Raw genomic sequence first — 26,894 nt, 5'->3', positions numbered from 1 at the left:
AAACCATCTCCCTCACACTCTCCCCTCTCCCTCTGTGTGCTACTGGGGCATTGCACGTACCTTCTGGAGGAGGGACGGGATGCTAATGTATTTCCTCTGTCATCAGCCCTTTGAACTCACCCCCCTTGGAGAGGTGGACATATACTACTTCAAACTGGATTCTCCAGGGACTAATAGACAAAGGGTTTTTGGATAAATAGCCTGGTTTTAAACTGGCTCAGGGCCTTCTTCCAGCCAATGGGCAGGACCACTGGTCCACAGAGGGCCCCAGCCCTGAGGGAAGGGTTGGAAGGACAGGGGGCTTATGCTGAGCTGAAGCTGTGATGAACAAGGAAATCCCTTGGGTGGGGCTAGAGCCCATGTTCGGGTTGGGGTGATCCCTCGGCCCACGCATCCCTCGTTCCACACCGCTTCCCGCAGCCCCCATTGGCCTAGAGCGGTGAACCGCGGCCAGAGGGAGCCACGATCGACTGAATCTGTGGACGCTGCAGGTAAACAAACCGGCCCAGCCCACCAGGGGATTTCCCTGAACAAGCGGCAGCCCTAGTTTGAGAACCACTGCCCTAGGGCCCAAGCGGGACTGTAGAACCGCTGTGTCCCCATTGCTCACTAGCCTGGAGATCTTTGACAATGCTTTGCTAGTGAACAGTGAACCCCTCCAGGCTCTGTTCACTCACAGCCACCAGCATCCAAAGTCAGGCCCATGAATCCACAAATGCTCTGCCCAGCTAGTCATGAATAGACACAGGGCGGTACCTATATATCCCTCAGGCCCAGCCTTGCACCCCAGAACTGTGCATCTTCTACTGCGCAGAACCCCCCCCCCCCGAATGGTGTAAACTTATTAAAAGTCCATCATTTCATCAAAGGGTGATGAACATGCCCCAGCCTTTAACGTGAGTAGAGATCCCCCAAACACTCCAGCCCAAAGCACACTGGCTTAGATAAACAATGAAACGAGCTTATTAACCAGAGAGGGATTTTAAGTGATATAGGCATAAAAGTCAGCATTGGTTAGAAAAGAACATTGGTTGTATCCTAACTCCTAAACTTTACCAAGCTGAATAAGATTTGAAAGCAAAAAGGGATCTCTCTCCCCAAAACTTTCCGCAGGCCATACTGACTGGAAGGCTTTCCAGCCAAGACCGCCCCTCCCCTCCCCCCACACTTTTCAATGTTGGTTCTTTGTCTTTCACACACTCTTGCCGCCATGTGTTGAGATGGAGAGGACAGGATCTGGGGAAGCCATTGTCTTATTTATACCCTCCTCCTCTCGCTGAGGATTACCTGCACCCAATCACGATTACCCAATCAGGATTACCTCCACCCAATCAGTGCAGGCAAGAGCAGAGGAAGATTCAAAAAAGGATTGCATATTTATAGGGACATCAAGAATAGCCAGAGTTATGAGAATTTTATTAAAACACTTTGGGAGTGCATAGCCTTATGCGTCGCGTGTAAAACAATCTAACTATTAGAGAGCAGCATGTGACAAAACAATTAAAAAAAACAGTTATAAAAATATGGTCCTTTATAGAGGCTTCAATCCTGCAAACCCCTAAGCAGGTACTTAACTGTACCCCAGCTGACGTCAGCAAGGGGGCCATCTGAACCCACAGAACAGCAATTCCCAGCACATGTTTCCATTTCCTCTTTGACTGACAAGCAGCTGAACCAATTATAGGGAAGAGGGGTTTTGGCCATTGTTCTGAGCATCTTCACTTCAAGGGTTCCATGAGCCTCAAGCAGGGGTACGCAAACGTTTTGGCCCGAGGGCCACAGCTAGGTGGGGAAATTGTATGCACGGCCATGACTATAGGGCTGGAGCATGGGGTAGGGGTACGGAAGGGAGTGCGGGTGCGGTTTGCAGGAAGGGGCTCAGGGAAAGGGGTTGGAGTGTAGGAGGGGTGCAGGGTGCAGGCGGGGACTCAGAGCAGGGGGTTTGGGTGCAGGAGGGGTTGCGGGAGGAGGCTCAGGGCAGGGGATTGGGGTTCAGGAGGGGGCTCAAGGCAGGGGGTTGGGGTGCAGCGTGCAGGAGGGGTTTGGGATGTGGGTTCTGGCCCGGTGCCACTTACCTCGGGTGGCTCCGGTGTGGAAGCAGTGCGCAGCAGGGCTAAGGCAGGCTCCCTGCCTACCCTGGCCCTGTGCTGCTCCCAGAAGCAGCTGGCATGTCTGGCAGTGGCTCCTGGGGGTGGGGTGGGGCAGGCGACTCCGCCACGCGCTGCCCTTGCCTGTGGGTACGACCCACGAAGCTCCCATTGGCCGTGGTTCCCCGGTATCTGTGGGCGGTGTCTGCAAGCGAGGGCAGCGCACAGAGCCCTCTGCCCCCTCCCGCCCATGGGCTGCAGCGAAGTGATGCCGGGTGCTTCCGGGAGCGGCGCGGGGCCAGGGCAGGTAGGGAGCCTGCCTTAGCCCTGCTGCGCGATGGGGCTGGCAATCCTGCGGGCCGGATTGAAAGCCCTGACGGGTCGGATCCGGCCCGCGGGCCATAGTTTCTGCTCTCCTGCTTTAAAGTGATTGCTAGGTAGCACAATGGGGAATCTTTAGGTGACAGAAATGTTTATCTCATATTTTCCTATGGGTCAGATGCCACTGAGACTGCCTAAGCCATCAGCAATCACCGGGTTCTGCTGCCTCAAAAAAGGGTGTCAGAGAGGAGTCTTTTTATTCTGAACACCTGTGAACTCCCTTCCAATTATCCAGCATCCCCTCCCCTCCCTTCCGTTCAGTTCAAGGTTTATTTGCAGATGCAGAATCTGGCAGGCAGGATGGTCAACATGGTGTTGGGGGGAATGCCTGGGTAACAGGTGTCTGAGAGCTCCATCTCCAAGGGTACGCTATAACAGCTGATCCTCATATTGTCTGATTGACAGGAGCTGTGGAAAAAATCAGACTCAGTAAGTTAGAACCTAAAGAATACTCCTGCAGTACGTGCATCGCACTGGTCCAAGTGGTTGCATTAGCTCCGTGCGTGCCAGCCAGCCAGAAATAAACAGAGCACGTTGGACAGACGCAGCAACAGGAAAAGATCATCGGTGCTGTGAAAGGGAGACCTGAGCGGTAAAGGCCTTCAGGAACATTTACAAGATGGAGACCTAAACTCTGTGCTTCTAGTTCTGAGATACCCGGATTTAATGTTAGACAGAAATCAGCACAGACAGGCCAAGAAAACAGTCCCAGCCGGGTCTGAAACAGCTTTTCAATTTCAACGCACTGGGACTGGGAAGTTGCCAAGAAGGAAAAGGCAGAAGGACCTCATGTGTAACTCAAGCTCTGTGGCTGATTCTGCACAGTGACTGCACTGAAGACATTTCTCTCACCCCTTTTCTCTGAAATCACGCACTCTGCAACAATCATCACCGCCGAGATTATAACAAGCGCCCCGAGAACCATCCGGATGACGAAAACAACGTGTGAGGCATTGCTCCCTGTGATGTTATTGACATGAACTGTGTCCGTATAGATCATTGTTGCAACCAAGGTCCTATAGTTGCACCAAATCTTGTACAAGGGAGGTCAAGTAAGGTGTCTATGGAAAGGTTGTAACTTACTGGTTATGATTATGCTGTCTGTATGTGTGTATCATTTTTGTATTTGAAGTTATGCATATTGGCTATGTACTTGTATCTCCATGTGTTTGATTCTAAGTAGCATCAGTGAAGTATTTGATCAGCTTCTTGAGAAAGAACTATTCTGAGTGAGTGCCCAATCAAGAAACACTTAAGTGACAATGGACTTTGGGAGACGCCAATCCACATCTGAGCTTTCCTGGGAATGTTCAAACTATGATGTAAACAATGGTGTCGGCCTGCAAAAAGCTGAATCATTCATGGACATGTGACTTGCTCAGATGGCTACAAACTCCATCTTGATGCTGTGATTTTGCACAGAAGAACAAAGGGGTTTCCACCCACAAGAGAGAGAATATAAAAAGCTTTGGAAACCCCTCCATTTAGTCTTCAGCTGGCTCAAGAGATGGCCTCTCCACCCCGAAGAGATCCTTGAAAGAAATTGGAACAAAGGTCTGTAACTACAGGGGTGTGAGTGATTGCTGGACCCAGGCCATAAGCCATAGCGTTGGTTTCAAAAGGATTGGGCCCAGACTAGGAAGGAGTCTAGTCTGTGAAAGAAGCTTATTGGGCCATCTCTGAGGGTGAGATTTACCTGTATTCAGTTTCCTACTGTATTAGGCTTAGACTTGCGTGTTTTGCTTTATTTTACTTGGTGACTTACTTTGTTCTGTCTGTTATTACTTGGAACCACTTACATCCTACTTTTTATACTGAATAAAATCACTTTTGTTTATAGAGGGCAGACAATTTATGAGTTTACCCTGTATAAGCTTTATACAGAGTAAAACAGATTTATTTGGGGTTTAGGCTCCTAGAAAGACTGAATACTGGATGTTGGGAAAGTCCCTGTTAACTGAGAACCCCTGGGCTAAGTGAATCTTAGTTTCTGTGAACTGCAGGGAGGCGTGGCCCAACCTCTTGGTCTGTGCTGGAGCTGACTGGTGTGTCTAACTCAGCAATACAGGAGTGGAGGGAAACCAGGTCTGGCAGGGGGGTGGTTCTTTTCAGTGGTATCCCAGCACATCTAGTGACAGCCTTGAGGGATTTTTTGTGACCCAACCCGTCACACTCCCTTTATCTGAAATCAAGAAAAACCTGTCAGTGTGGGATGCAGGGACAGAGAGGGACAGATTTGCCTCTAAAGGAGGGACAGAGACTGATGGATAAATAAAGGGATGGCAGAGACAGTTTAAAGATGTAAAAACTGTTTCTCCCCCCGCCCTTAATTTCCCATCCCCTTCTGTGTCACAGGCAGTTTCCTTGGCCTCCCTTTTTGCCAGCAAGTTCCTCTTCATATGCCAGCTGCTGGGACCTGTGGGGTCACCAGGCTGGGTTCAGCCCTCTGCCTAGGGGAACCTTCCCATGAGGCCAGCCAGCACGCTGACTCTGACGCAGGAGTAGGAAATCCCTAGCAGACCAAGACACTAGAGACCTGGCCAGAGCCCTTACCGAGAGCAATGCTCCCCTAACTGACCCCATCAATAGTTTCCACCCTAGACTCACAAAAACTCTCCCAATTCCCCTGATCCCAAGGGGAAATGGCTTCATTAATTCTGCACCTTCCAATCCAAAGGATAAACAGGACTCCATACCTAGGCTAGCGGGATGGATCTGTAACTGGACAGGGACTGGCTCAGTAGGGGAGGAGGGAAACCAGAAATCCTACAAGGTTTGTATCTCTTAACATAACAATAGAATAACAGGGGGATTCGGAATGTACAAATTATCTAAAGCTCCTTGCCAGTGGTCGCCATTACAAAATCAGCATTTACCCCTGTCAGCACACAGCAGTACTGAAATGCCACACTGCTTCCTGATGCTTGGAACTGGCACCGGATTGCAACACTAACTAGAACCTTCACCACCTCCTCAAAACAGTAATTCTGTTGACAACTGCTGAACATGTGTATTTACACAAGCATCAGGTTAGAATCATAGAATCATAGAATATCAGAGTTGGAAGGGACCTCAAGAGGTCATCTAGTCCAACCCCCTGCTCAAAGCAGGACCAATTCCCAGCTAAATCATCCCAGCCAGGGCTTTGTCAAGCCGGGCCTTAAAAACCTCCAAGGAAGGAGACTCCACCACCTCCCTAGTTAACACATTCCAGTGTTTCACCACCCTCCTAGTGAAATAGTTTTTCCTGATATCCAACCTGGACCTCCCCCACCGCAACTTGAGACCATTGCACAGGTTCAGCTGTGGGTGTCAGTTAAATGCATTAAAAAAAATCCCTACTCTAAATGCTCCACTGCACACACAATTCCCCCTCTTGGGAGAGGATAAGAGAGAGAATGGACCACACCTGGCAGATGTTAGTCACATTGCTTGATGCATGGCTGGAAGCTGCTCAAGCCCAAGATTTTTTAAAGGTATTTACGCATTGCAGTGCTGAGTGGAGCAAAGTCTACGTGACTTAGCAGCCTCCATTTCATTTTCAAAAGGGACTTAGTGCCCCATTGACTTCCAATGAGAGAGGCTCCTAAGTCACTTAGGCCTTCCAGGGCTGAGTGGAGCAGTGCCTAAATACCTTTGCAAATCTGGGCCTCAGATACTAGGATGAAAAGGGCAGTGAAAGAACCGATGTAGAAAAGAGGAACAGATTCTCGGGTGCACCGAGTGTTGCTCCAGACGCCTTTATGCCCGGCCCGTCCCTGCCCAGTCTTTGGGCGCTGTCATAAAGAAGCTCAGAGCTGGGCATAACTTAGAGCAGCTTAAAGGACTCCTGGCCCGTGTTTGTCCCTGGCTCTGTCTCTCAGGCCAGGCTTCACTTGTAGTGAAAGAGGTGCCAGGGCTCAAGCAATTGTTTTTTACATTCATAACTGATGCCGCAAGCCCAGGAGGGCCGGGGCTATGGATTGCCAGGCCTGGCAAGCCCTGGCACAGATTAAGCACTGCTCTCAGCACGGCTTTCCCTGCTCCCGCTCCGTCGCTCTGTGGGGAACTGACAGTATCTGGGTCTCATAGTAGGAAGCACATAGGAGACTGCTGACACTTACTGATGGTCACCTGGGTTCCGGCTCCTGACACAACAGGTTCCTTGCTGTGATCCCCACCTCACACACGTAGGTTCCTGTATCAGATGAATTCGCATTCTTCAAAGTGAGAGAGGCAAACCCATTGTCCAAATGCAGGATTGTGATCACATCACTGTCATTCACCAGCTCTGTCTTTAGTGCCTCCGTCCCATAGTTATACCATCGCACATACATGGTGCTGTTATTGACTGTCTTGAATGTACAATTCATGGTAAGTTCTGAGCCTTCGAAATCACTGACACTGGTTGGGGTTTGATTCACCATCAGGTCGGTAATTTCTGCAGAAAGAGAAACACAGATGATGGCACCTTCATTGAGAAATAGTTCAATGTGCCACCAGACAAGGGCAGATGTACAAAATGAATCTCTCCAGTCCTGCTGTTTAGTTTCCCCTGCTGGTTAAGAGTTTAAACGGATGTTCTTTCGTTAGGCCCCATATAGAGCTGTATCGTGCATGTCAAGACTTTTCTGCTCTGTTTAGTGAGCAGGTAACCCCAGAAGCTTCAGTCTAGACAAACCTCCTCCAACAATGTGACATCTTACCCGAACCTTGTGTATGCCTGACACGCCTGCCAAATTCCTTACATTCAAACCCTTCTTGAGACCTATTTCCCTCCACCAGCCCAATGCAGGGCAAGAGAGAGGGTGGCCAATTCTCCTTTGTTACAGAAAAATGGGATTCCCTGAAGGACGTGGAATGGGCAGTTCTGAGAAGTGATGCCCTTCTGCTGGCAATGGCAGGGGAGTGAGGATCGAGGTGCAACCATTATTCTGGACAGGCCTGTGCTTACAGCATAGCGAGAGAGTGTCAGTAAGTCTTTAGCGCTGCTTTTACTGGTGGAAACTTCAGCAGCTCTAGGGCCAGGCGGCAGCTGAGCAGGGGTTTTGAGGATCTCCATGGCCCCCAGATGTTGGATTTAAGGGCCTAAAGCCCTGTGTGGATTTAGTCCTTTAATCTCTGTCTCACTTCCCAATCTACTGTTAGTACATCTGCCCGTTCTCCCCCCTTTGTCTGTCTTGTCTGTTAGAGTGTAAATTCTTTGGCTCAGGGGCTCTCGCACTATGTCCATGTACAGTAGAGCTGATTGCAAATGTTCTGGCAAAACTTACCTTAGACTGAAAATGCCAATGCGCTGACGAGAACTGATTCACCAAATCTACTACAGATTTGACTCCACTTTCGTCAAAACACACAGTGGTTTTTGTTGGTGTTCCAAGATCCACAGGGTTCAAAAAAGAACCAGATAAGTGCCTGGAGGATGGTCCATCAATGGCTATTAGCCAGGATGGGCGGGGATGGGGATGCCAGAGGCTGGGAATGAGCGACAGGGGATGGATCACTTGATGATGCCTGTTCTGTTCATTCCCTCTGGGGCACCTGGCACTGGCCACTGTCAGAAGACAGGACACTGGGCTAGATGGACCTTTGAGCATACAACTTTATCCTGACTCTGCTCGGCCCTTTGTGGGTTTGGGTTGGACTCTTCGGGGGCTAAACTAGAGAGATGCCCATGTTTTGTTACTTCTGTAAGTCAAGTCAAGCACATTGCATGCACCAGGGACTCTTTGCATCCCTCTGTCCCCCACAAGGTCCCTGGGTGCCACCCTCCCACCCCACTCTATTTCAGGGACTCCCTAGCCCCCACCCTTTTGCCAGGAGCTCTGCGTCTCCCCCATTTCTTCCACCACCACCCCCTCCATGCCACAGTCCCCAATTCTGCCCCAAGCCAGGAGCATTCTGTGCCCTAATTCTCTCCCTTTCTACCATTCCAGGGTCCCCCATTCTCCCTGCATGCTCGGGGCTTTGGCTGTATCCTCATTCCAGCATTATCCCCAGACCAGGTCCTCCGTCCTCCCCAATGTTAGAATTGATGGGCTGCGGTGTTTCAAATTATTGTGTCACAGACCAAGAGAAATGCCATCACGCTGAGTGCACTGTAGCTGTGTCAGTCCCAGGATATTAGAGAGACAAGGTGGGTGAGGGAATAGCTATTATTGGACCAACTTCTGTTGGTGAGAGAGACGAGCTTTCGCTCCATCGAGCTCTTCCTCGGGTCTGGGAGACGTACTCCCAGAACCGCAGCAAAATGCAACGCTTAAACTCCCACACAGATTTCCATCACAACTTCAACAACCACCACCCACCCAGCCATTAAACTCTCTGGGCAACACTCCCACACTAGCATCAACTTCCTGGACACCACCATCAGCTTCAACAATGGAACCCTACAGCCAACCCAAGACAAGAAACCCACAGAGCTGGGAGGCTGCTGCAGACCCTGAGGGAGCCGAGGGCTGTCCAGGACTGCCAGGGCCATTTACAGACCCGAGCACAGAGGAGCTGCAAGTCCTGACAGAGGCCTTCTTCCCCAACGACCCTCTACAGAGCCAGGTATGCCCTCAGGGGGAGTTGGGACCCTCCAGAAAGTAAATGCAGTGACTGTAGCAGGCCCTGCAGCGGGGCTCCCTCCCCTAGTGCCCCTGTTCGACTGCCCTTACCGTGTTCACACTCAGGCCCGTAGAGACCAGGGTAGCAATCACAGGTGTAGTTTCCGATGGTCTCCACGCACTCGCCACGCTGGCTGCAGGAGGAACGCTGGCAAGACGCTGCAGAGATACAGCTGGGTTAGGATCCACCCTAACAACTCCTTAGAGCCCAGTCAGACCCCACCCCACTGCCCGGATCCTGCACTCCATCCCTGCTGCATTTCTTCACTGCGGGATTCTGTCAGAGCCTGTTAAAGTCATGGGTTAAAAACCTGCTTTCAAAGGCCTTGGCTCCGGCCCTGCAGGAGCACTCGGGGCCTAGATACCATCCTGGGTACCCAAGCTTTGCCCAGCCAGGTGGCACTGGCACCTTGCCAGAAGCTTGGAGGCAGTGGCTGCTTTGCACAGATGGTCACACTGCTCGTGGACCCAGAGGCGCTGCCTGTGGACAGCGCTGACCTGGACGGGTAGGCTGCCCTCTGGATTGAGATGGAGCGTTGCATGCTGGGCCTGCAGGGGACACACCCAGGCATTGATCAGAGGGCAGCGTGTGCCACGTTTGGCTATCAGGCTGTGCTTTGAGCTTCCTGCCCCCCCCCACCCCGCACTGATTGCACTCCGAAGAGGGTAGTAACTCTTTGGCAAGGAGACTCCACTGCATCTCCCCAGGGCTCAGAACAGGTGCTCCTGGGACCAAGCGCCTGGCATGTCAATTTACAACGGGACTTTGTGAGGAGACGAATGTAGGGATCAAAGCAAGACTCATTGAGAGCCCAGGCTCAGCTCCCGTCTGCGTGGCCCATTTGTGAGGGAGAACGTGGAAGGCAGGACTTTAACGCCCCAGCCAAAGGAACCAGCGAGGCACAGAGAGCAGTGAGTGCTCCCAGGCACAGGTGTTACACACAGCAGCTAACATGCAAAGCGGGTGCAGATCTGTGCTGCCGGCCACGGGACAATATCACTAACGCCTCACACCAGCTAGCACTAACCAGGCCCTTGGTGGCTGTCTCTGTAGAGAAGTCAGGACTCGGTGGGCCATGGAGACCGACTGACCCTGCACATGAGGGTTGAGGCACTCTAGGTGGGTGGGTGGGTGATGTTCCTCTGCCCAGACAGTACCTCTTTGTAACCGCGTGTCTGGCCCTTTAAGGGCTAGAGGCCTGGGGCCAGCCAACCCTAGTTACCAGGTAGGCACAGCTGAGCAGGGGTCAGCTGATGTCCCTGGACAAGTGGCAGGAAGCTTCAGGGAAGGGGGATGCTCAGGGAGAGACAAGCCAGGAGGCTTCTGCAGGAAACCCTTCACCGGGGGCAGGGTTTGGGCCTGGAAGGAAGCCCGAGCCAGAGGGCTGAAGAAGGCTGAGAGCCAGGGAGAACAGACTCCAGGCAGTAGGGAAAGACTCCCGCCAGGCGAGGCGAGAGTGGCTTGCGGAGCAACCTCAGACCACGAGGGGGCATGGGAGGCGGCCGGGCCATTGACACTCTTCTATGAACAATTAGGGACTTATTTCTCCAGAGCTGTCAATCCAGCAACTCTCCCCAGCCCTACACGTGTTAGACAGACCCACACTTCCATAGAGAATGACAATGGTGGGGTGGTTACCCTGGTAACACAGCGCCCTCTTTTTCTTTTGGCAGTTCTCATCATTCCATCTTCCAGCATCACGATCCCTCTTTATGTAAATCTCCACACAGTCTTGGTTTCTCCCTTTATTGTTGGGTGCCTTGTTAGCCCAGTTCTCAGCCTCCTTCGTCAGGGCCTTGTTGGTGCCAACCCACGTCCAGACATTGTTTATTTTTCGTAGCCCAATCCAGTAGTATGCTCTATGGTGGGGTAAGACATTGTTGAGATAAGCAATTTCCCCCTGGTTCTGGATTGTTACGAGGTCAGTGTAGAATGACCTGCAAAAGTTTCTGGCCAGCTCCCAGGAGTAATCAGATTTGTTACCATAATGGTAGGTCCAGGCTCCCACTTCCACCTGAGTCACTAGCACTGTTGGAAAGAGTAAAAACAGGCAAAGTTGTGTTACAGTCAGTGACAGAGCTATGAGTTGACTATCGATGGGTGACACCAGACTATATCTTATATCACACACAAAGGAACTGCATTAAAAGAACATTATTTAGGTTGCAAAGTCAAGCGATCAAACGTTAGGAAATGCCACTATTAAGGTTGCTCATGTAACTGAGTTCAGCCCCCTTGTGCGCATGCACAATGGTATAGTCTTTAATGGCATGATAATGTACTATTTTTCCATGGGTCCTCTGCCTCCCTCGGTGCAGAGGATGGACGGTGCTCACTGAATGAGGAGCTATTCAATAGTGTGTTTTCTCCTCACTGGTCAATGTGTGACTGCTCCTCCCCCCACCCCAACCTTATTTACTGCACATTATACAAACCCTGCTCTGAAGACAGAATTATTCATTTCCCCAAAGGCTTTTCTATAGCGCTCATCATGCCAGTATCTGAGTGCTTCACAGACATGAATGAGTTTATACTCACAACAGCCCTGGGAGATGAGAGGGGGGTATTATCCCCATTTCACAGATGGGAACAGAGGCATAGAGGCACTGGTTCTCAAAGGTATTTAGGCACCTAACAGCCATTGACTTTATTGCAAGTTAGGTGCCTAAATACCTTTGAGGAGCTGGACTAGAGAGATTAAGGCCGGAAGTAATTTTGGGTGTCCCATTTGAGTAGAGCCCTGCGCGGACACATAATTATCTCCATAGATGCGGATATCCATGGATCTAAAGCAGATACCGCAGACATGCAGGGCTCTAGTGACAACGAGCGAGACAGGCGCACATGCTCCCGGTCAGGAGACACCGCTTGCACACACTAGTGTGACCAGAGACAGCTGCCAGTCAGTCTAGTGCCCGCCCCGCTGGCAGGGCTGGCGGAGGTACAGCCATGCCGGAGGAGCTGCCTGGGCTGGGTTCTGGCTCCTGCGACGACAGCCCGACATGCTGCTTCTTTCGCCGCTGCGGTTCCTGGCCCAGTTGTTGGCCATGGCCCTGTGGGTCTCACTCGCTGTCACTAGAGCCCTGCGAACCTGTGGAGATCCGCTTTATAGCCACAGATATCCGCACCCGCGGATATACATTGTGTATCTGCATTTGAGACCCCGAGGACCGGATTTTCTGGAGTATTTAGCATTCTAAAGCACTATGTTCAGAGCACTGCTCCCATTGACTTCAGTTGCAGCTGTGAGTGCTCAGCACTTCTGCAAATCAGACCCCAGGGTCTCAATTTGAGCACCCAGAAAGTGAGGAACACACATTCAGTGGCCACCCGGGAAAAGTTTGGTTTAAGTGACTTGCCCAGCACCACATGGCAACTCTGGGGCAGAGGCAGGGATAGAATCCAGTTCTCCAGGGCGGCAGTCAACAGCCTTACCCTTGAAACCATCCTTTCTCTTCTTGCACCCCCCACCTCATTCATCGCACCTTCCAGCTCCTGCAACAGATGGGGTAGGGCTCCTACAGACAACAGCTTTTCTCAGTGTACAACCTGCGTTCATTCCCTAGCGTAGGTCCATCCTGTGCACTCAGCGAGGCAAGGGTTCTGGCATTCCCTAGGTATCAGTGCTTGACTTTGAAACGTTAACAGTGTTCTTTTAAAGTAGGTTTTTCTGTAGTGTGTGTGTGTGTCTGTAACTTCCTACGTTTTTTAAAAAGCAAACTGTAAAAAACAGAAGATCCATCACGTGGCATCATAGTGACACCAATAGGGATCATCAGCAGGGTTAAAATCCTGAGATCCCGTGCACAGACCTCTGCCACTTGAGCGAATGGAGGAACCAATAGCAGTAGCAGGTTGTCATACTCCCTATGGGCCAGCACTAGAGGGAGATGAGACACACATTTTGCCAGTGGATTTCACAGCTATTTGCTGACAGCAGAGACCTCAGGAATTGTGGGTTCCATTCCAGGCTGTAGCAGATGAAATGCCTAAAGAACACATGAACGACTACGAACATTTTAAACAAAAGGCCAGAATTAGAATGGGGCTAACACCTGAGCATGCCCGTCGGCGGTTCAGAGCCCTAAGGCGGAAACCAGACGTGGCATTGTCCCGACACGCCTACCACATTGTAAAAAATTAATTAGCCTCTTAGAATTGGTAGGGCAACTCCCACCTTTTCATGTTCTCTGTATGTATATATATCTTCTTACTATATGTTCCATTCTATGCATCTGATGAAGTGGGCTGTAGCCCACCAAAAGCTCATGCTCAAATAAATTTGTTAATCTCTAAGGTGCCACAAGTACGCCTGTTCTTTTTGCGAATACAGACTAACATGGCTGCTACTCTGAAACCTGTCACTATGTGAGAAACAGGGGAGCTGGAGTCCGAAGGCCCAGGCCTGCAGTAATAGTCACGTGGCCTGCCCTTGGAAGTCTGGCACACTAAAGGGGTTACTCCCAGGGCCTGGTTTAAAGGCTGGGGCATGGCCCAGACCCTCTAATCCATGACAGGTGCCAACCCCCTGCACTCTGTCTGCACCAAAACTCGCACTGCTGCTGGTGCCAGTGCTGGAAATGGGGTTGGGACTTTCTCAATGCAGTCAGCAGGTCCAGGGAAGCACTTGCAGAGGGGAGGGCTGGCCTGGACCACACCTGTACGGAGGAGTTCATCGGCCCCTGGCCTGGCTGGGGAACTGTGAGCTGTCTTGGGAAGCCAAGCAGGCCCATGTGAAGGCCTCTCCATTGTAACTAGGGTGGAAGCGCCTGGCTCCCTCAGCCTCAGTGGGCTGTGTTTCTCAGGTAATTGCTAGGGACTCTACTGCTTTCTGGGATACAGGAGGGGCCAAAAGCCAAGAGAAGAGATTAGGAGGAATAGGATTTAGGTCCCTAAATAATCACCCCCAGGTGGGAATTCTGGCCCAAATGAAACGGTTTCAATGGGCCTGGCAGTGAAATGTCCCTGAGCAGACCAGGAGCGACTGATGGTGCCACAACAATGCCACTCCCCTCCCAGGGCTTTCCCGGGATACGTCTGTGAATTCTCCCCTGGCAGGGGCAGCGGCAGGCCATCAAAGAGCTGCAGGAAGGCTTTCCCCAGCGAATGGCAGCAAAGCACAGGAGTCGGGTGACATTCCAGCCACATCCCCAAGCCCTTGGACTGGAGCAGAGTCCTCCGGCGCTGCCCTGGGGGTCAGAAAAACATGTCCATAAACCCCTCTGTGCTTCACAGCAGGCAGGTCCAGGCATATTTACACACTGAGCTGAAACAGACACTGTTGGACACACCTGGCTGACACAGACACTGTCTCTGATTAGCTCCCATTTACCATGCAGATAAAATGCAGAATCTCAGAGGGAAGAGCTGCCAGTCTCCACAGGGGAAGAAGGAACCGTTGGAATTTAAGGCAAGTGATTCGATTTAGCAACATCATCTCCACAACAGGTTGTTAATGAACGTCCCGGAGAACGTGAGTAGGAGTGTGAGATGTTGTCGGTCAGTGTCATGAGTTCAGCTCAGAGGATGGAGGCAGTTTTTGTCCATAAATCAGATAAACAGCTGAGCAGCTCAGTCAGTCGGAGCAATATTCCAGTGTAATAGAGTTCTATTAGAATTAGAAACAATGGGAACCATCCCTGGGTCTAAACCGGAAATGCTGCCAGCAGGCCCCTCCTCTCCCTGGGCTTCAGAGGGCAGGATCCTGCACCAGCCCGAGTGTCTACACAGCTGTGTGTAGGGCCATAGTGTTGCCAGCACAGGTGTGCTCGAGGACAGCAACAGCGGGTTCGTTGCCCGGTGTGCTTCGCATCAATAAACACACCAGGTGGAGAAGCAAACAAAGTTTATTTGGGATCCCAAAGCGGTGCAAGGAGACTGGCATGTCTCAAATCAAGCACACTAACAGGAACAGTTTTTCTTCTTTTATACATTTTGCAGTTAAGCCTCACCCCCCCCCTTCCCCTCTAGCCCTCCCTTTCTCCCCCCATTCCTCCCTCTACCCCTCCCGTCCCTGATAATAGTTACTAAGCAAATAACGATTACATTTAAGCAGTTAAGTCATTCTTGGCATCTATAAGCCTAGCTTGTTAGTAACTTCTTTAAACCGTTATCTTGTCCTTTTTCCCTTCAGCCTGAAACATGCAGGCCTCATTATTACCGCTTGAGCAGGGGGTTGCACACAGATAACTGCTTGCTTACATATTCCAATTGCACCTGGCTTTTGAGGTTGATTAGAGTTTAAACATGGAAGGAGTTTGGTTCACTTAGGCCTAGTGCAGGAAGGCTTCATTGACACTTAGTGGCCTTCCACCCTCCCGAGTTACCTAGGGTGATGCCTAGTGACGTCAACAATAGTGTGAGCTCTGCGAACCTGGGCTGTGAGACGCACTGCTGTGGGTGTAAAGCACAGTGCAGATGTACCCTCTGACATCTTACCAACAGGGGCTGAGCCCAGCCTTGCCAGAGATCTTGGGGAAAGGAGGGGTGTGGTCTGAACCAGTGAAGCTAGGCTGGTGGTGTGGCAAGGCCTGGCTGCACCTCTCATCCGGATCTCAGCTTCCCGGGGGTGGCTGGCTGGCTCCCCAAGCAGCCTCCCAGGCCGGAGGGGCTCCATGCTGTCTTTTGGCTGGCAGGGAGGCTTTGAATGAGGCCGTCTCTGGTAGCCCATCTCCACTTTCCCAACCAATCCTCATGCTGGTGTTGGGGTCCACTAGGCATAGCTACCAGGTAACTCGGGAGAGTGGAAGGCCAAAAGTGCCGATGAAGCTCTTTTGCTCTGGGTCTGTGAACCACAGTGACTCCATCTTGGGAACTCTCACCTACTTCTATGCTAACTGCTGACAGGCTCTGAAGTAGGCTGAAGCAGAAATGTAATGTCAGCTTTTTAGCAGATGGCTGCAGTTTCACTCACACTAGCAGAAATAAGAGAGATAAGAAGCGGGGTAGTTCGTTTGCAGGCGTCTAACTCAAGGTCGCAAAGACTGGGAAAGTTCTCACAAGCTTATGTAGAGCTTATTGTACCAGTTGTCTGGAAGGGAGGGGTAAGGGGGAACAGCCAGACAAAGAGATGTATGCAAACAGTTTGGAGTATAAAAGGTAAAAGTTGTTTGTATTTGTTGCACTGGATTTGAGACATGCTGGTCTCCTAGTGCCATTTCAGAGCTCTGAAATAAACTTGGCTTGCTTTCTCCCCTCGGTGTCTTTATTGGTGCCGAGCATACTGGGCGACGAACCCCCTGTTTGCCATCTCGGGCCCAGTTCTGGGCAGGCAACACTGGGGTTGCTGCTATTCCACCGCCCGTGCGCCAGCTCTTCCTAGTGATGCCCACAAAGCCCGGCTGTACCAGCCACCTGGCTGGAATTGCGGGGCACAGGGAGCCATTGGCTAGCATTCAGTAAAGTCATTAGTGTAGGAGCTCCGGAGGGAAGGCAGAAAGTAAGGGAAGGGAAAGCGGGGAAGAGCCCCCCATGTGTGTTTTAACCTTTAGCTCTGCTTCCCAGGTCGGGATCTCGAGCTGATGTGCAGGGGATATTCATGGGTTTGCTGGGGGAGAGAGCCTCCCAGCTCAGGTGACTGAGTGAAATCCCAATTGCACAGCAGGGGGGGTGGGGGCTGTCCTTATCAGCTCAGGGCTGGGCTGTGGGGTGGGGAGGGGTTCTCTCCCTGGCCACTCAGGGCTGGGCAATGGGGGTTCTCCCTGAGCATTCAGGGCTGACCAGTGGGGGGAGGGGCTCCCCATGGCAAGTCAGGACTGTGCAGCATAGGGGGCTCCCCTGGCAGCTCAGGGCTGGGTGGGAGTGCAGGGGGGCTCTCCTCAGCTCAGGGCTGGGCAGCAGGGGGCTGTCCCTGGCTACTCAGGGCTGGGCAGCAGGGTTTGGAGAGGGCTCTCCCTGGGCAGCTCAGGGCTGGGGAGGGGCTCCCCTGGGTATGTCAGGGCTGGGGAGTGTGGGGGGACTCCCTTGACAGCTCAGGGCTGGGTGGTGGGGCGGGGGCTCCCCTGACTGCTAAGATTGGACAGCGGTGGGGGGGGGAGGGGGCTCCCCTGACAGCTCAGGGCTGGGCAGCAGTGGGCGGGGAGGGGGCTCCCCTGACAGCTCAGGGCTGGGCAGTGGGGAGGGGGGGGGCTCCCCTGACAGCTCAGGGCTGGGCAGTGGGGAGGGGTTCCCCTGACAGCTCAGGGCGGGGCAGTGGGGCTCTGCTGGTTGAAGCTGGGTGGTCTCATTTCAATTAATCTTGGCGAGTTGAGCACAGGAGAGAACTCAACCCCCCCTCACCACCTGGAGTTTCCTTCTGCAGGGGTCTTGGGGCACTGTCAGGGCATCGTCCCTGCTGCCCATGCAGGGTCCTGCTCTGGGGGCCATTTGGGGTCTCTGTTCCTCGCACTGTCCCCTGTCCCCACACTCAGAGGTGTCTGGGGCGGGGGCTGTCGCTAAGGAGCCAGCTTGTAGCTCTCCCTTGTGATCAGCAGCTCCTCTGCCTGCCTCCCTCCTTCCTAAACACTGCGCAGGTGAAGCCAGCCACGTCCCCAGGTAGAAGAAGGTGCTAGACCTACCATCTCCAGTGCCGACCTGCCAGCCTCCCCTCTCGCTCAATCCCTGGACCGGAGACAGCTTAAACCGTCCCTCTGCTTGGCTGTGTCTTGCAGCACTTCCTTTTAAGTGTGCAGAACCTCACTGCATCCCTTCCCTATTCCTCCCCCCGCACCGAGTCACAGCTCGAAGATTCATTGGGCCAGAGAGCGTGACTGTGAAGCCTGGTGGGTAGGGACTGAGCTGGGAGGTGAGAAATCCAGGGCCCAGTCCCCTGCTCCAATGATCTGGTATTGATCCAGAATACGACAGCTGAAACCGAGGGATCCTCTGTCAATATATCCCTTAGCCCAGTGGTTAGGAAACCAATGCATGATTGGTATAGTGAGTTGTAACAATGCGGTTCTGGCGGGACCCAACTGAAAGTGCCAATTCAGGACAAATTGCTAAATCAGGGCAGTCACAGCCCAAGGCTGGGGATTTTCCACCTCTAAGGCAAACCAAACCAGCCAGCCAGCCAAAGAGGACTTTGGTCTCACCTCACTGGTTAACCACAAGTCACACAAGCAATTCTCTTAGACACTTCGGTTTCCCAGTATCACCACCAGTGCCACTCGTTATGGGGACAAATGGTTATGAAAACCAATACCCCCATCAAAGAAAAAAGGTTCTCCTTAACTGTACAAATATGCCCCATTCATCAACCTCAGTGTCCAATATTTCCATAAATCGGTCATAAGGAACACTGGGGCACATCCTGAACTGGGAGAAGTAAGCAAAACACCGCTTCTCTCTTATTACCTGTTCATGTTTTATGGAATTAAATTTCTGAGTGAGAGAATCAGAGACCATTGAGAGATCTGTCTTTACCTCTCCCGACCCTTCAGTTCTAGCTCTCATTAACTTCCCCTCTACAATATAGCTAAACAACTATTTCCTCTCCACTTCCTGTTGACACTCAATAGCCTCTGTCCACTTCTCTAGTTCTCAGACATTGTCCTTACACCACTACACAGACTGAACCCAGGTCACCCAGCGAAGTACAAATTGTTGCAATGGAATTAGTTGGCAGAGCTGACTCTGCTCACTGGAAAACTCTAGAAGCCCAACCTCCTGAAAGCTTCAGGCCAGCGATGTCAGGGTTTGATGCGGACTGGAGGGTAAGAGTTTCTCCAAGCGGAAATCAATGGGAGTTGCTCCTGCCCTGGGGGTCAGGGTGAACAACAGATCTGGGAGTTCAAGGCAACCCACATTACACGCGGGTCATTCACAAACAAGGCTGGACAACATATGGGCCCACAGCCAATAGGTCCTTTTATCAGAGCCCCCAGCGATCAGGGAAGGGTGGAGTGATGGTTCTGGTATCTGCCCATCTCCAGCTAACACTGAAGCCCCTGCCTGTATTCCCCTGTACAGGAGGCACTGGCTGTCAGTCCCTGGGTGGCTCTGCAGTGATCAGCCTAGAACACAAGATGTAGGGCACAGCACGGTGCCATGAAACGCAGCCAACAGGGGTAGTCCCGAGAGGGGCTGGACACCTGCAGCTCTCACTGGTTCCAGAGGGAGATGCAGGAGCTCAACATGTAGCCAGTGACAGACAGGGTCACAGACACATGAGTCGGGAGAGTGATGGAGACCCAGGCAGGGGAGGGGAGATCGGATTGAAGGCAGCGTCTGTCACAGCCTAGGGCTACAGGAGACTCCTGCCAAAGAACGGAACGGGAACCGTCGCAGGGCCAGGCTTCTCCCCAGCTTGCCAAAGGCTCACAGCCACACCCAGGCTCTGACGCAGTTTAGTCCCAAACTGGAACAAAATCAAGACAGTTTCTCAGCTCACTTTCTGCATCTCAGGGACTCTGGCAGATGCTTCCTGTCATTTCCTACCGCAGTCTCCTTCAGCCAGTTCCTCCTCACAGCCCCTCCCTCTCAGGAATGCCCTTTGCCCCTTATAGCCCCAGGTGCTGCCTGGCCCCCTTCATTGTCCCAACAGGGATGCAGGACCTACTGCAGTTCCAGGTGCCAGCCACTGAGTGACATACCTTCCCCCCCTCCACAAAAACCTGCCTTTTCCCTTACTTGTGAGGCCCCCTCTGGACTGCTCTCACCCCCAACCCAAAATAGACTCCATATATCGTAGTCATATAGCCATATTCCCCATGTGCCCCACACTCCTTAACGCCAGTCTTCGTGTCAGTCACAGTCTTCTCCAGGCTTTCGAGGTCTCTGCACGCAGTGTCTCTAGCTCTCCCTCGAGCTCATGACCATCAGGATCAGGCCACCCCTCTCCTCCCCAGTGGCCTGATGTTCTGCAGACAGCTGCTCCTTCTGTCGCTGCACCATCGGTAACTCCATCCTGCAGTCATTCTGGGGCACCTCTCAGCCTCAGGACAGGAACTATGAAACAGGTGTCCCATTTCCCCTTCTGCAAAGGATCACTGCTTTCACCTTGGCCCTGGAGGCTCCACCTGGGTCCCCATACCCCTCCCCCCACAGAGCCCTGAGCTCCACCTGGGTCAGGGAAACCCCTTTTCATGAACCCTAAATAAACTGGGCAAGTATTAAGCAGGGTCCTCTGGAGACAGGACAGAACTCGTTTTTCAGAGACATTATTTTGGGCAATTCAGCTAATAGCCCTTTGTATTGGGCAGTCACTGCTCCTTCCTGAATCTAGCACAGGGAAAGCCCATCACTTCTCTGCCTCTCCCCCAACAAAAGGTACCACCAGCAGCAGCTACAAATGCCATTTGTGCTGCAGAGTCCTCCAGGGTCTCCTCTCCACAGCCTGCTTGTTGCTAAACCTCCCCTTCTGCATGGGCTGTGTCAATAGCTTCAGGAGAGAGTCACCTCACCCTCTAATTGGCCAGCCTTAGAGCCCAGTCAGTTAACCCCTTGCCCCTGATTGCTGCTGGGATGTAACACGGCCACAGGGGAGGGGAGCAGTTTCCAGATTCAAACTGGTGACACTTCAGCCCATAATGTCACATAAACCATCATGTGCCAGCAATGCCCCTTTGCCGTGTACACTGGCCAAACCACACAGTCTCTACGCAAAAGAATAAATGGACACAAATCAGACGTCTAGAATTATAACATTCAAAAACCAGTCTGAGAACACTTCAATCTCCCGGGACACTCAGACTTAAGTGGCAATTCTTCAACAAAAAACTTCAAAAACAGACTCCAATGAGAAACTGCAGAACTGGAATTAATTTGCAAACTAGATACCATCAAATTAGGCCTGAATAAAGACTGGGAGTGGAGGAGTCACTACAAAAACTAATGTCCCCCTGGTGATACTCACACCTTCTTGTCAATGGCTTGAAATGGGCCACCCTGTTTACATTGACCTCATTACCACTACAAAAGTGATTTTTCCTCCCTTGGTATTCTACTGTTGAGAATAGCCCACTTCCACTTGAATTGAATTGTCTCGTTAGCACTGACCCCCCACTTGCTAAGGCAACTCCCATCTTTTTGTGTGCACACACACACACCTACTACTGTATTTTCCACTCCATGCATCTGATGAAGTGGGTTTTAGCCCACAAAAGCTTATGCCCAAATAAATTTGTTAGTCTCTAAGGTGCCACAAGGACTCCTCGTGTTTGCTGATACAGACTAACATGGCTACCACGCTGAAACCTATAGATACAATGTCCTTTTCTCCCATCAGCCTTAATGTTTTATCCATTTCCCAGACTGTTACTTAGGATTAACTGCACTTTCCTACATCACTGGGGCATTGTGAACTCACTTGAGAAGGGAGCATAATAGCGTTTGCGACCCGGGACAACGTTTTTCTTGCTTGCATTTCACTCTTGAAATAAAAGATTTTTCCTACCCTGGTTTTGGTAGAGGACTTTGGAAGACTGAAGAATCAGAATGGGACAGTCTGTATCCTCACAAAAGATATTTAGGCCCTGAACTCCTGTTGAAATCCCTGGGAATTAGGAGTCTAAATATCTTGGTGGATCTGGTCCAGTGACCTCACAATAGACCAGGGGTCGGCAACCTTTCAGAAGTGGTGTGCTGAGTCTTCATTTATTCACTCCGATTTAAGGTTTCGCGTGCCAGTAATACATTTTAACATTTTTAGAAGGTCTCTTTCTATAAGTCTATAATATATAATTAAATTATTGCTGTATGTAAAGTAAATAAGGTTTTTTAAATGTTTAAGAAGCTTCAGCTAAAATTAAATTAAAATGCAGAGCCCCCCAGACCAGTGGCCAGAACCCAGGCAGTGTCAGTGCCACTGAAAATCAGCTCGTGTGCTGCCTTTGGCTCACGTACCATAGGTTGCCTACCCCTGCAATAGACCGAGCACCAAGCTGCAAGTGGCCCAGTGCTCAAATGAGGAAGGAGAGAATGCTGAGCTACAGTGGAGTTGGTCAAAAATTATTTTCTGATGAAAGTTATTTTGGAAACAGTCAGTAAGGTGTTCCATTTTAAAAATTTGCAAGAGCCAAAAAATTCAATTTTTGAAAACTGAAAAGTTGAGGGAAATATTTGTTTTTAAATAAAAACCCAAAGACTTCCCAGAAACATTAATTTGTTCCTTTCAAAAGTTTGTGGAAGATATTTAACAGTTTCCGACCACGTCTAGCCCCAAAGTCCCTGTACAATTTTCTTTCAGGTTGTATGCACCAATCCATCCACTAGAACAGAATCTAACTTATCCAGTTCAGGAGTGTTGTTGTAGCTGTGTGAGTCCCAGGATGAGACAGACAAGATGCGTGAGGTAATATCTTTTACTGGACCAAGTTCTGATGGTGAAGAGAAGCTTTCCAGCTTCTTGTGACCTGAGGAGCTCTGTGGAGCTTGAAAGGCAGCAAAAGTTGGTTCAATAAGAGATTACCTGCCTCACCCTCCTTGTCTGTGTTTTACGAGTGTCAGTCACCCTGGTACTGGAACTCTGTGGCACTGGTAGCAGAGCTCACAGCTACCAGCCCATGCAATGTGTGTGCCCGGCAGCCTGAAACGCAGATGTTACACAGCTCACTACCACCATCTATTGGTGAAGAGGGGAAAGAGCAGCCAACACCTGCTCCATCAGCTGTTTACCCAGAACTCCATAGACAGAAACTGCTCAGAGAAGGAACTCTGCCGCCCTCTGTCAGCAAACAGGGGGAAGTACAGCTAAAGAACTCATTGCCTAAGCTTTACCTGAAATCCTCCATGACATTTTGGGTCCTCCCTGGTCCCTGGTCACATAATGAGACTGAACAGAGACTGAGGGGAACAAGGCTCCTACCTGGTGGCAAGAACTCCGCTCAGGGGTCCTGTCATCCTCTCCACTGAGGACTTTGCAAAGGGATGGCACTGAGGAGACTTCCCAGCAAGAGGCGGCATTGAGGGGGATCTTGGCTGAAGCTGCAGTTGAGGGAAGTGAACTCTGGGGAAGGACCCCGACACAGCACCAGTACAGCGGAGATCACTATAGCTGGGATAGGTGCGGGGAGGGGCTCAAGAATTGACAAGCTGAAAGTTTTTGCTTTGGTTCTCCCCTGGAGAGGGATTTCAAGGAAGCTCAGTTTGGGAAGTTCTCACATGCCAGGGCGTGTAGCCGAGATCACAGCTTGACCAGCCACTGGAGACTCCTTAAGGCATCTCGGTGGGTCACTGCTCTTCCCAGCAGGGTCTCCATCTATTTTAAAGCAGCCCCACCCCCATCCACCTGCCCATTCGTGAGGGGATTTGAAGTGAAAATGGGGTCATAGCACAGTGAGGTCCCAGTGCAGGTGAACCCTGTTAGGAACACTCCCATCAGCCCCCCACCCTATCACAGGAGCGGAAAGCCGTGTACTAAGGGGGCACAGAGGGGTCATTAGTATTAGCTCCATTTTACAGATGGGAGAATCTGAGACACAGAAAGGAGAAGTGACTTGCCCAAAGCCACAAAGGGAGTCTAGCAGAGAGCCAGGAACGGGATCCCAGAGTCCTAACCAATAGACAGCCTGCCTCCCTTGATTCTTGTGTTTCTTGTCCTGACGTCAGTCACCTGTTGAGACCTGGGAGTTCAGAGGGGAGCCTCCTGCCCCAGAGCTACCATGTCCCAAGAAATAGCGACTCAATACTGGGATGGCAGCAGCTTGGCCCCCAATATTGCACCACAGGAGATACAACACTGGAATGACAGCAACACACTCTGGTCCCAGGGAGAAGCAGCACTGGTGAGCCTGAGAAACCCAGGATAGCTACACTCAGAAACCGCATGGGCATGTGCAGGGGCAGGCGTGTGACAGCAAAGCAAAGGAGGAGCCACCACGGGGAATGGGAAGAAGGTCTCTGAGCAGAACAGCCACCTCCTGTCCTTTGCTCCACAGCCCTAGGATTGGCCCAGTTGGTGACTTCAGACAGCACTGAACACTGCCACCATCACCACAGTGCCACCCATGGCATCTGGTCACCGGTCTCCTGGGAGCCTTCAACAATCCCAGCCTACGGTTCTAGCCTTTGTGGTGTCAGAAAAAGCCCTTCCTACTGCAGAACTGTCATCCTGAGCCTGCAGGCAGGCAGAAACAATAGCTCAGAGATGTGAACTGCTCAGTGCATCCTAACAGAAGTGTTAATTCTGTACCAACTTGAGAATGTCTACATTAACTATTTCATTGCTGATCATTTGAACAGCCAACCAGCGTGTTTATCTCACAAATGGGAACTAGTGAGAAGATTCCCCAGCCAATTTTCATTTTCAATACTAAACTCTGCAGGACAAGCACAATTAAAAATTGAGAAACAGCATAAAAAACAGTAAAATGCAACAGCACAGGGGATGCTGTACTGATCATATTGACATAATTAAAAGGCATCCACTGTTAAAATATCGCCATAGCTACTGCAAGCTCCTCAGCTTGTAGCGTTTCAGCAACATAAGACAAAGGTCAATCACATTTCCTCATCAAAACATTTCATACAGAACATGGCTTGTTTTCAGAGTGTCCATCTAAAAAAGTTTCAAACAAATCTGAGCAAGAAAACTACTGTTAGTTTTCAGCAGAGCTTTTCGTGGGGGGAAATTCCCAGCGTCACCAGTGATTGCCTGGTGGGCCAGAGTGACTTGACCACCACAGAATTTATATACAGGGCCGAGGGGAGGGGGAGAAGGGAGAAGAGGGTGGCAAGGGAGCCAGAGAGAATGTAGCAATTCTGTTAAACAGGACTGCAGTAGTATTTATCTTATCATCTACACCCACTTATTGTCCCATTTCCCCATGAGTTCACCAAGCTCTAGAAACCCAAAGTTTATTTTCCTGTCTGTTTGAAGTCTTTACATGGAGGTAGGCCTCAGCCTGTACCTAAACTCTCCCAAATTCAGGGGCTTCTTTTCCAAGGGGTCACTTCACCACAGACCGATCTGATGCTGTCTTTAGTACAGTCTGTTGCTCTTTTGCATGGCTTTTCCTTCCTGCAGTGGAGTGAGCTGGATCTGACGTAGGTCCCAGACCTCTCCCACCACCAGCAGCCTCTGAGAAGATTGGTGGTTAATTGGAGCCGCAGGACCATGCCCTACTTTTCACATTCAGGGGTAGTCTATTGTCTACAGCTGCTGGGGTTGTTGGTGGGTTTTTTGCTGCCTTCCACTCATATGATAGCTCCCTCGGTCACATCCAGCCAACTCTCCACAGGGGTCCTGCTGCAATATTGAGGTCAAGCCCACCGTCGCATATAGAATGCCTTGTTTATAGCCAATGGGAACGTGATAGGGAAGGGAGAATCTGGGCAGGAAGACAATGGGGAATTGGGGACACAGAAACAACTAGGAGAAGAATGGGTAGCGCCTGCCTGTGAACCTTTATGGGAACAGGCAGAGAACAGGACCCAGCAGGCAGGACAAATGGCAGTGGGATTTGGACATGATCTAACCTATCTCCCACCATGCGTCCTTGCCCCTAGATAAGCACCCAACTCAACTTCCCTCTCCACCTCCACAGCTGTTCTCGCCAAACACCTGCAGTCATGTGTTCCTGGCTGACCCCCCATCCAGTCCCCCAGTTGGACTTTGCCAGCATGCCCAGTTACAGGTCATTCCGACAACAGTTCTTCTCTTGGTTAACAACAAACACCCCTAGGTGCATTGAACTGAGGAGTGTCCATGCTTCTGTTTGACCTGTGATCAGCAAGGCTGTGGGTGAACTCCCAGCACTATGGGAGTCAATGGCCAAGTTCCCAATGACTTCAGTGGGGCTAGAACTTTACCCTGTGCTCCTTCCCCATCACAGCTGGGAACATTCACACAGCTTTCCTCTGAGTGGGTATGAGGGACGGGGCTGTGTTTTACTGCAGTAGGTCTTATGGGGGTGACAGAGGACCCAGAGGAAATGCCACTCCTCTGCATTACAGTGGAGTGCACAACTCTGAGCTTGTGTGTGAGCACTGGGGAGTTAAACCCTGGTTTGCAAGTTTACCTGGGGCACAGGCCTTGGCCCAGCTCTCTGCACCATGGGGAATTTCACTTGATGGGGGAGCTTGTCAATATCCCTTTACTACAGGTGTTTTTAGAGGACTCCTTCATATAGTATTTGAGTCAGACTTTGCTTCTTTGTTAGCACCTGGAGCCAATTAGAAACAGCCAGGGAGCAGGGCAGGAGATTGGGAAGCTTTGGGACAGAAGGGGAGACAACGAGAGAATAGCAAGGGAAAGAGGGAAGGGGACGTATAACAGTGGGCACCCATCTCTCATGAGCACCCCATGGTCAAATGTGTCTGCAGTCTTCAGATAGTATCAGGCCATGCCCCCAAGAAGTCCTTCCCCAGTGGCCTATGGGAGGGGAGGGGACCCAGGCCCACCCACTACTCCAAGTCCCAGCCCAGGGATCCTAAGAATAGCAGCCACACACCACAGATACTTCCCTGGGCCACTTCCCCACAGCCCCAGCCTTCACCAATACTTCACCCTTACCTCAGGGGTCTTCTAGGTTCAGGCCCAGGAACCAGCCAGGAGCTCTTCCTCACTGCCCACCACCACTGCACTGTCCATGGTGCTGCCATTCCCTTTCACTGGCCAAAAGCCCTTCTACAGTCCTCTAGCTCCAGCAAGGAACTGAATGGCTTAGCCTCTGCAGCTCCTTTTATATGGCCCTCCTGAGCCCTGATTGGCTGCTTTCTGCAGCCTTTCCCTGATTGGTCGCTTCCTGCACAGTCTCTCTCCACTGCTCCTTTCCTCGGATGGATGTGGCAGGACCCTAAGGCCTCCAGCAGGGGGCCTCTGGGCCTAGTCCACCCCATTGCAGGAAGTAAATGGAGAGAAAAGATAGAAAAGAAAAGACAGCAGAAAAAACAAAAGCACAAAAGACAAGAAAAGAT

At 51.3% G+C, this 26,894-nt stretch overlaps 1 protein-coding gene across 4 annotated transcripts; it reads right to left on the bottom strand.

The window, feature by feature from the left end:
• Positions 1–1,399: 1,399 nt before the first annotated feature.
• On the bottom strand, positions 1,400–26,719 carry LOC135975570 (L-selectin-like). Of its 4 annotated transcripts, none has more exons than XM_065566887.1 (6): positions 26,491–26,719; positions 13,964–14,248; positions 10,698–11,087; positions 9,110–9,217; positions 6,572–6,888; positions 1,400–2,876 (listed from the first exon to the last, which is right to left on the bottom strand). In XM_065566887.1, exons 2-5 carry the CDS (start codon positions 14,205–14,207, stop codon positions 6,578–6,580), a joined length of 1,053 nt encoding a protein of 350 aa, XP_065422959.1. In that variant the 5' UTR covers positions 14,208–14,248; positions 26,491–26,719; the 3' UTR covers positions 1,400–2,876; positions 6,572–6,577. The 4 variants fall into 4 exon arrangements, 3 of the variants coding, with proteins under 3 accessions (XP_065422959.1, XP_065422958.1, XP_065422960.1); XM_065566886.1 differs by lacking the exon at positions 26,491–26,719 and adding an exon at positions 17,615–17,895; XR_010592486.1 differs by lacking the exon at positions 13,964–14,248 and having other exon boundaries at positions 26,491–26,711.
• Positions 26,720–26,894: the final 175 nt, after the last annotated feature.

This window comes from Chrysemys picta, chromosome 14 (genome assembly GCF_011386835.1).
Source record: "Chrysemys picta bellii isolate R12L10 chromosome 14, ASM1138683v2, whole genome shotgun sequence".
NCBI classification, from domain to species: domain Eukaryota; kingdom Metazoa; phylum Chordata; order Testudines; family Emydidae; genus Chrysemys; species Chrysemys picta.
The sequence above is the reverse complement of the archived record's forward strand: the minus strand, read 5'-3'. Positions and strand labels throughout refer to the sequence as shown.

Coding starts and splice junctions, on each gene's coding strand:
- LOC135975570 (XM_065566887.1), bottom strand. CDS start 14,207: ATGTGGCTGGAATGTCACCCGACTCCTGTGCTTTGCTGCCATTCGCTG. Junction 11,088..13,963: donor GCCAGAATTCCCACCTGGGG/GTGATTATTTAG, acceptor TCTTTCCAACAG/TGCTAGTGACTCAGGTGGAA. Junction 6,889..9,109: donor CGGGCCTGAGTGTGAACACG/GTAAGGGCAGTC, acceptor CTCTTTCTGCAG/AAATTACCGACCTGATGGTG.